Below are 10,263 nucleotides of genomic sequence, written 5' to 3' on the forward strand. Positions count from 1 at the left end.
TCATCCCACAAGTAATGTCTTGCCTCCCTCTTGAGCTTCTTATTTTGGTTCTTGGAGAAAGAAGGTGGAAACTCCCCACATGCTAGAAAGTTCACTAAGTCGGCATACCATGGGAGATCCTTAACCTTAATGGCATACAAGAAATCATCAAGCATTCTATCATCAATTAGTAGACCATCATCATGAATTTGGTCCGCCATAACATTTTTCGCACCCTTCTTATCCCTAATCTCAATTTCAAAAGTTTGTAATTCAAGCACCCAACGAATCAACCTTGGCTTGGACTCTTTCTTGGCAAAGAGATACTTGAGAGCCGCATGATCCGTGAAGACAATGGTCTTGGAACCCAAAAAATAACACCGGAACTTGTCGAAAGAGGGAACAATGGCTAAGAATTCTTTTTCCGTTGTTGTGTAATTCTTTTGGGCCTTATTCAGCGTCTTGGACATATAGTAAATCATATAAAGCTTCTTGTCCATACGTTGTCCCAAAACACCTCCAATTGCCCAATCACTAGCATCACACATCAATTCAAAGGGTAAATCCCATCTTAGGGCTTGAACAATGGGGGTAGAGATTAGGGCCTTTTTCAATTTATTAAATGTTTCCAAGAATTTATCATCAAAAACGAACTCAAAATATTTTTGAAGGAGATCATTAAGGGGCTTGGAAATGAGAGAGAAATCCTTTATGAATCTTCTATAGAATCCCGCATGACCCAAAAATGATCTCACTCCCTTGACATTCACCGGAGGTGGAAGCTTCTCAATAACCTCAATTTTGGCCTTATCCACCTCTATTCCTTTATGAGAGATCTTATGCCCAAGCACTATCCCTTCCTCCACCATGAAATGGCATTTCTCCCAATTCAAGACAAGATTAACCTTTACACACCGAGCCAAACATTTCTCAAGATTAACTAGGCACTCTTCAAATGAAACCCCACCTACGGAGAAATCATCCATAAATACCTCCATTTCTTCCTCCAACATGTCTACAAAATTGCTCATCATGCACCTTCGGAAAGTTGCGGGGGCATTACAAAGGCCAAATGGAATTCTCCTATAGGCAAAGGTCCCATAGGGGCATGTATATGTTTTCTTCTCTTGATCTTCGGGGTGGATTGGAATTTGGAAAAATCCCGAATAGCCATCAAGGAAGCAATATAACTTGTGCCTTGTTAGTCTCTCTAACATTTGATCAATGAATGGAAGGGGAAAGTGATCCTTTTTGGTGGATGTATTTAGACGTCTATAGTCTATACACATCCTCCAACCGGTGACCGTCCTAGTTGGAATGAGATCACCACTCTCATTCTTGACTACGGTCATACCCCCCTTCTTAGGAACGACATGAACGGGAGAAACCCACCTAGAGCTTGAGATGGGGAATATGATTCCCGCATCCAAGAGCTTTGTGATCTCTTTTTTCACCACCTCTCCCATTTGAGGGTGTAGCTTTCTTTGTCGTTCAATAGAAGGAAGGGTGCCTTCCTCAAGCGTTATGTGGTGCGTACACAAAGCGGGGATTATACCTTTAAGATCATCGATAGTATATCCCAAAGTACCTTGGTGCTTTCTCAAGACACAACATAACGCTTGAGCTTGGCTCTCGCTCAAGGATGCACTAACAATTACGGGTTAAGTGGAATTTGGGCCTAAGAATTCATACCTAAGGTGTGATGGTAGAGGTTTGAGCTCTACCATAGGCACACCTTTACCTTCTTTTGTTGCGGCCGCTTGCAAAGCTTCATGGCTTGAGATCTCAAGCACAATTGTTCATCCCCTTCCTCCATGCTTCCATTAAGCAAATCTTCATACAATGCTACCTCCTTGCATGGTACACCTAGCTTATCTTTGTTTAACAAAACATTCTCAAGAGCATCGTTAGAGGTGCTCATGCATGGAAGACACAACATGATTACGAGAGTCAATCATCTTGCAATTTTCAAGAAAAGAACTTGGATATTTTATGCTTTCATTCAAATCGAATTCTATGACCTCATCTCCTATCTTAAGGGAAATCTTTGCATACTTTACATCTATCATAGCACCCGAGGTAGCAAGAAAGGGTCTACCTAGAATAATTGGAATGGTAGCATCTTCATCCATTTCTAAAACAACAAAATCCACCGGGAACACAAACTTCCCAACCCTGAATGGAACATCTTCCACTTTACCTTTTGGAAACTTGATTGACCTATCGGCTAATTGCAAGGTAATGTTAGAAAGTAAGAGTTCCCCTAGATCAAGTCTTTGATAAACCGAATATGGAATTAAGCTTACACTAGCTCCTAAGTCACATAAGGCATTATCAAATTGCATCTTGTTAATAGCACAAGGGATGGAAACGTTTCTGGGGTCTTTCAACTCGGGTGGCATTTTGTTGATAATGATCGCACTAAAATTTTCATTCAAATTGATTGTCTCCACAACATCCCAAGTCCTCTTTCCGCTCAAAATGTCTTTGAGGAATTTGGCATAATTAGGCATTTGGTTGATCACATCAGTGAAAGGTAGAGAAAGGTGAAGTTGTTTGAGAATATCAATATATCTCCCAAATTGCTCATCCAATTTGTGTCTCATGAATTTTTAGGGATAAATGAGCTTGGGTTTCATAATCTCTTTCTCTACTTTCACCTCTCTTGGTGTCTCAACCACAATCTCATCTAAATATGCTCTACTTCCCTCATTCTCAAACAAAACTTCCTTGGGGACCTCCTTGTTATCACTCCTCCTGGGAAATCTCTCCTCAAGAACCTTACCACTCCTTGTAACAATAGCATTCACGGGTTTCTTGGGATCTAGGCGTTGGGAAGGTAAAGAAGAAGGGCTTGCTTTGTCTTTCAAAGCACTAGAAAGTTGAGAAATTTGGTTTTCGAGTATTTTGTTGGGGGTCATCATTTCATTGAACTTCTTGTCACTAACGGCCATATATGTGTTCAACAACTTAGTTTAATTTTCAATTATTTCCTCCAAATTGGTCCTAGAAGAAGAAGATTGTGAATAGGAATTTTCACCTTGAGTCTTTGGAATAAATCCGGGTGGGGGACCTCTTTGAGAATTATTTTGAAAATTGCCGCTACCTTGATTGTTCCAATTACCCCTATTTTGATTTTGACCATAACCTTGATTATTGTTTCCACTACCTTGGTTATGATTTCCATAACTTTGGTTTTGATTACCATAATTTTTGTTTTGATTTTGACTACTATAACCTTGATTGTTATAGTTGCCACGAGAACTTTGGTTCCCTTGGTTCCTATAACCACCACCTTGGTTATAGTTGTCAAAATAACCTTGGTTTTGGTAATTCCTATTCCATTGACCTCTTTGATTATCAAACCTTTGCACATTATTATTTGACACATAATTCACATGCTCACTCTCACTATTATCAAAATCATCACCACATTCCGGAGAAGCATGAGGGCAATTACAAGAGTCATGATCATAAGATCCACATGCATCACAAAACAAGCAACCACTAGGCATGTTATTTGAAGAGGGAGGGGGTTGAGAGTTAGAAAAGGTACCTCTCCCCTTAAATTGGGAGGGAGAATTTGAAGCTTGAGAAGAAAAGGAGCCTTCCAACATGGCCTTGATCGCGGTCATTTCTTTCCCCAAGTTTATCATTTGTGAGGATAAGTCGTTGATCGCATTTAGATGGTCTATTGAGTACACCGAAGAGCCACTCTTTCTAGTTGAATCACTCTCACCATCTTGCCAATCTCTATAGTACTTAACCACGTCCTTTATAATGTCCACCACTTCCTCTTCCGTCCGATTCATTATGGGACCTCCGACACCCCCATCAAGGCATGATTTGCCTTGAGGACTTAGGCCACCATAGAAAATTTGAATGACTTGATAGGTTGGAATTCCGTGGTGGGGACATTCCCTTTGGTACTCTTTATAATTCTCCCATGCTTCGTAGAGGCTTTCACTAGGTCTTTGCTTGAACCCTTGAATCAAAGCTCTAGCCTCCGCCGTTTTATTTTCTGGGTAATGTAGAATTAGGACAAGAATTCCTTGGTGACTTTGTCCCATGTTCGAAGGGAATTTGGCTTTATCTCCTAATCCAACCACTCCAAGGCTCGGTCTATGAGAGAAAATGGAAACAACTTTAGCCGGATGAATTCTTGAGAAACTCCGTTCACTTTGATAGTGTTGCAATACTTTTTGAACTCCTTGAGATGGTTCAACGGACTCTCATTCTTAGCTTCGCTATATTGTCTCCTTTCGATCAAAGCTATCATAGCCGGCCTAATTTCGAAGTCATTCGTCGGTGTTGTAGGTGGAGCAATTCCACTCTCAAACTTGTACGCACCGGGAATTCCCAATTCTTTCAAAGCAACTCTTGGTTGATCTCCCATGCCTAGTTCCTCTTCAAATCCTTCTTCGCTTGAAGAACTAAATTCAAAGGATCGACTAGAAATTCTTCTCCTTGAAAGAGTCCTTTCGATTTCCGGGTCAAAAGGCACAATGGATCGATCACGAGCTCTATGCATGCAAAACTCAATGAAAATATTAGTAGCACGGCTACAAATGTAGCCTTAAGAAACAAAATCTTTTTGTATTTTATTTTCAATTAAAATTAAATAGACTCAACAACTAAAGCTAAGCACCAATTTCACTCCCCGGCAACGGCACCATTTTGATAGAGGAAAAAACTAGTCGTTAATTGCCTATCCCAAAATCAAACACTATTTATAAAATCCTAAACCAACCTAAAACAAGTATAGGTAAGTATAGGGTCGAACCCAAAGAGTTAGTTGGTGTTATCTTTAGCCTAAATTAAGCTATTTCGGAGATCGAAGTGAGAAAATGGTTGGTGTTATGATAGCAACACTACGTGAAACAATGAATTTGGCACCGGTTAAAACCCGGCCTAAGGCACCAGTTTGAACCGGTGCCAATGTGGGGGGTTCCAAAAAGGGGTTTAAAAAGGCACCGGTTCAAACCGGTGCCAAAACTTGAAATTGGCACCGGTTAACCGGTGCCAAAAATAGATTTAAAAAAAATGTGGAATTGTTTTTGGCACCGGTTAACCGGTGCCAAAAGTGCCAAATATTTTAATTTGTTTTTTGTTTTTTTTTTAAGAACATCAAACAATTAAAAATCGACTTAAATTATTTAGAACATCAAAATATAGATCGAATTTCAATCAACATAATAAAAAATTTACAATATATGGTCAAAACAATTTTACAATATAGATCAATACAGTAGTAGTTCAATTACAACATATAAAAAAAATAAACTCAATATTCTTGCATCTTGATTCTTCCATTTAAGATCTAACTCAAGATACTTGCACCAATTAAAGCAAAAAAAACGATTAATATAATTAAGCTTCAAAAAAATTAAACAAAGAAAAAATTTAAAATCGCAAAAAAATTTGAAATCGCCAAAAAATTAAACCAAAAAAAACCCAAATAAAAAATACCCAGAAATGGAAATAAATTGAAATCGAAAAAAACAAAACAAAATTGAAATTGAAATAAATTGAAATCGAAATAAATTGAAATCAAAGTAAATTAAAATCGAAAAAACCCAGATAAAAAATATAAATTAAAAAAACCGAGAAATCCACAAACAAAAAATCAAAATCAAAAACAAAATATATTAAAACCGAATAAACAAAAACAAAAATCGAAAAAAAATTCAAAGTAAAAAATAAGAAAAAATATAATCCATAAATCGAAAAATAAAAAAATAAAAAACGAAAACAAAATATATTAAAATCGAATAAAAAAAAATCGAAAAAAAATCAAAATTGAAATTAAAAAAAAAACCAAATAATCAAAAACAAATAATCAAAATCGAAAACAAAATGTATTAAAATCGAATAAACAAGAAACAAAAATCAGAAAAAAAAAAATCAAAATTGAATTCGGAAACAAAATAACCCAGAAATCGAAAACAAAAAAAATCGAATTAAAATCAAGAAATTATACCCTAACCTTGCTCATGCATGTGTTTGTGGTGGATTAAACCAAATTTTTTTTGATGAAACCCATAAAAAATTAAAGAGAAGAGATGGTGGCGGCGGCTTTGCGGTGGTGTTGTTGTTGTTGTTGCGGAGATGTTGTTGTTGTTGTTGCGGAGATGTTGTTGGTGTTGTTGTTGCGGAGATGTTGTTGTTGTTGGTGGGAATGAAGGAGAGCTAGAGGAGAGAGAAGGGAGAGCAAAGGAGAAGGGAGAGGCGGAGTGAGAGGAGAGAGAAGAGGTTGACTGATTTTAGCCTTTTAGGATTAGGCGTTATATAAGTGGCTGGTTTTTTTTTTAAATAATTAAAGGCCCGGTTCACAAAGGCACTGGTTCAAACCGGTGGCCTTTATGATTTTGGCACCGGTTTGAAGTGAACCGGTGCCTTTTACTCTGATTCAGCTTCCCACCAATTTTATAGGCCATTTTTGGTACCGGTTTGGACTGAACCGGTGCCAATTAGGGGGTGTCTTTTTTATATTTTCTACTAGTGCAAAATTAGACTAATCAAGTAATTCAATAAGCTAAATGCTAGGGATATTAGTTCCACATGCTAATTCAATAATCGTGCTAATCGACAATTTCTTCGTTTGATTCAAGCATTGCAAAGGACAAACAATAGTAGCAATTAAGAGAGTTCAATAGCTATCTCCTAGAGGCCAAACTAGAGGTCACTATGAATGGCTAATCAAGGAAATTCACAATCAAACTCAATCAATTAAAGCAATTCTCAAATTGATGGGTCATGTCATTAAGAAATGCAATGCAATCTAGATTAATCTTATAGGTTGATCATTCCTAATCTAATTAATTACATGCAAAACTATGTCAACCAATTTAATTGCAACAATTCAATCAATCAAAGAAAGATCATCAACTAACACAAATTATCAATCAAGCATGCTTCCCCTTCTCCCTAGCAACTAATCTACTCACTAATCATGGTGTAACTCAAGAACAAATCACAAGAATTAGCATTGATCATCATTCTAAATCAAAATCAAGAGAAAGCAATATCAACTACAATATCCAATTCAAATCCAAGCAATATTAATAATCAAAGATGAAACTAAATCAATCAAGTAAGAGATGAACTAGAAGAAGAAAGTATTACCAACATTAATGATTGAAAATGAAGAAATCCAAGCACAATTGATCCAATGTTGAAATACAAATCCAATACCAAGAACTTCTCTCTAACTTCTCTCTCTAAAATTAGGCTAATGAAAATTATCTAAAGTTATCTTCAAAAAGAAATTACAAGTGTATTTATAGGCAAAGAAGAAAAACGGGATTCCCGCGCCCTCTCCATTAAACCCCGCGCCCGCGGAAAAATGGGTACGGAACCCATTAAAAACTCCGCGGGCTTTCTGGGCAACACCCGCGCCCGCGGCGAATCCCCTGCTCCCAAAGGCTGATCAGAGGGTCACAGTCTCTCTGGTACGAGCGGGCTCTCCAAACTACCCGCGCCAGCGGCAAGCCCGCGGCCAGACCGCGGATAGTTCCTTGTCGAATCTGCCAATTTGGTGCATATAAGCCCGCGCCCGCGGCCTTCAGTACCCGTGCCCGCGGAAGACTAGCAGGGCTTGATGCCCTCTCCATGCCCTCTCTAAGCACTCTCCAAGCCGATTACTTCCTCCTTGCTTAGTCAATATAGCCCATCTTGATTTCCTTGCAAAGACAAATCCTAGGTACCTACAAGAACAAACAACGAAAAGGAATAAAAGGGAAAAAGAACCAAATAAAAGGAAAACACGAAGAAAACATGAAAAACACAAGGAAAGAAAGAAAGAAAGGAAATAAAGGAAAAAGGACCAAAAATAAGATAAGAAAGCATAAAAAGGAAGATGAAATCATCCTAAAAGACTACCCTATGAGTGCCATAAATGACACTTATCAGCAGTACACGCAATAAGAACGTTAACATTGTGAAAGTACTTTGGTATAACCAAGAATATGAGGAAGCCACTTGGGAGGCAGAAGATAAAATGAAAAAGAAATACCCGGAGCTGTTTCAGGTATGTTGAGTTACGGGGGCGTAACTCGTTTTCTTTAAGGGGGATAGATTTGTCTTTACATATTTTTGGTGCTTTTTTCACAAATTCTATTAAGTATTTTGAGTATTAGTGCTCTCAAAGAGACACAAAGGAGTTAAATAATGACAAAAAGTACAGCAATACTATACATAAAAATGAAAAGTTTTGAATTTCGTTTCCCAAGTTTTGGGACGAAACGTTTTTTAAGGGGGGTAGACTGTAATACCCCGTATTTTTATACGTATTTTATAAGTGTATTTAAATAATTTTAGTATTTTAATTATGATGTTTTAATTATTTATCCCATGTAAGTTGGGAATATTTTACTAAAGGGAAGTTTGTTTAATTAATTATTTAATAGAAGTTGGGGTTTTATTTTAAGAAATTATGATTTTAACAAGTTTTAGTAGGGAAGGGATTACGAAAAACTAAAGGAGGAAAGTTTAGGGTAAAAAGGAGTGATAGAGAAGGGGTATAAATATCCCTTTTATGAGGATATTCAACTTTGCCCAGAGTGGAGAAAACCCAAGGTAAACTTCTCTCCCTTTTCTCTTTATTATCTTCTTTCTTTTTCTTTTTCTCTCTCCTTCCCATCCCCTTCTTGCTTGCGCACCACCACCACCGGCAACCACCACTACCGGTGGGCCGCCGACCACCAGCACCAGCCGGCAGTAGCGGCGACCACCGGCGCTGGCAGCAGCCGGCAGTGGCGCCGGCCTGCTATCGGTAGTCACAGCTTTCGAAAAAAAAAAATTTAAAATCAAATCTTTCTTACCCAAATCTAATCTAGGCTTTAATCTAATTGTAAATTATGAGTTTGGAGATTTATTTTTGATGTTTGGTTATTGTAATTATGATAATTAATTTTCAGATTTGGTTTTTAATTTAAAAGCCCCAATTTTTTAAACCCTGGGTTCTTGATTTATGAGTTATTGAAGGATTATGATCTATAATGGGGTAGACCTTTGTTTTAAGTTTTTTAAAGCTTAATTACAGCAAGTTTTAATTATAATAAAGTGCTGGAATTTTATGTAGAACACTTAATATTATGTTTCCTGAAGAAATTTTAATTACCTATTAATTGGGACTTAATTATGGTGTTTTAAATATAATTTCAGCTTACTTTAATTGAATTATGAGGGGTTTTAAAATAGTATATATTGCTGGAAATTTGTTTAGAGCGGAGCTGAGCATCTTCTATTCGCTAGGATAAAGCTTTTCGCGAAAGCTGTTGCGCCTTCTATCGCCGGAAGGCGCAGCCTGCATGTCATTCATACTAAGGTCACTCATTTGGCTTTGAGAAAGACCTTTGACTGTTCCTTTGTGTGGATATTAATACTCTATTATGAATTTAATGTGTAGGAGACTTTGAAGTAAGCAATTTCTACTAGTCGTGGCAATTTTAAAATCGTACTCAAGGTACGTACGTGTACTTAGCATCATGCTAGACTTGATTTAATTAATCCTAAATAGTATCATGCTAAGATTTATGATTGGAAATTGTGGATTATTGATATTGGTGATTAAATTAGAAAGTATGATTTATTTGAGATGGATTAATAGTTGAACAATTAATGTTTGGCATGTTGTGTTTGAACCACACTTTTATTTATGGCATGTTAGAATGCATGATTAATTAAACTGCATGTTTAATTATGTTAGGAATATTGAAAAGGAATTTTATTACAGTTCAAATAATTTTTATTGATGCTTTGAGCATGAGGAAGGAGCTATATAAGTGTCTATGTACACAAGGAATAAATTGTATGTTTAGTGCCTTTGTGCACTTACGGTGTTTTTAACACCGAGGGATAGGATTTTTGGCGCATTATGCGTTTAAGGTGTCTTTGACACTGAGGTAGAATAAAAAAGGGTTCAACATTAAATGATATATGGTCACTAATTATTCAAGAATTAATTAGGTATGTTTGGTTGATTGAATAATTATTGTTGATTGTTTTATTATGCTTTGAGAGTCATCACCAAGTCCAATAAAATGTAAATAACGTAAAGTGAAAGAGATTACGCACCAAAACTCTTGGAACGTATATAGCTTGAGTATGAACAATGGGGGGAGTTATGGGGTTTTATATTTAACCATAACTTCTAATGGAGTACATGACGTTGTACATTCCTTTTTATTTATTATAATGCGAAGGAATTCCGCCACCTTTGAGTGGTTTTGTTGCTGGCATGGTTACTCCCGTGTCAGTTAACCTCAATTAATTTGGGGAAGG

The 10,263-nt window shown here is 36.9% G+C and overlaps 2 protein-coding genes across 2 annotated transcripts; both read right to left on the reverse strand.

The window, feature by feature from the left end:
- Positions 1-1,886: 1,886 nt before the first annotated feature.
- LOC110694903 lies at positions 1,887-2,585 on the reverse strand. The gene is made up of 2 exons (XM_021872104.1): positions 2,180-2,585; positions 1,887-2,113 (listed from the first exon to the last, which is right to left on the reverse strand). Exons 1-2 carry the CDS (start codon positions 2,583-2,585, stop codon positions 1,887-1,889), a joined length of 633 nt encoding a protein of 210 aa, XP_021727796.1.
- Positions 2,586-2,591: 6 nt separating this feature from the next.
- On the reverse strand, positions 2,592-4,049 carry LOC110694904. The gene is made up of 2 exons (XM_021872105.1): positions 3,346-4,049; positions 2,592-2,922 (listed from the first exon to the last, which is right to left on the reverse strand). Exons 1-2 carry the CDS (start codon positions 4,047-4,049, stop codon positions 2,592-2,594), a joined length of 1,035 nt encoding a protein of 344 aa, XP_021727797.1.
- Between the last annotated feature and the right edge of the window lie 6,214 nt (positions 4,050-10,263).

This window comes from Chenopodium quinoa, unplaced genomic scaffold, assembly GCF_001683475.1.
Source record: "Chenopodium quinoa cultivar QQ74 unplaced genomic scaffold, ASM168347v1, whole genome shotgun sequence".
Lineage (NCBI taxonomy): Eukaryota > Viridiplantae > Streptophyta > Magnoliopsida > Caryophyllales > Amaranthaceae > Chenopodium > Chenopodium quinoa.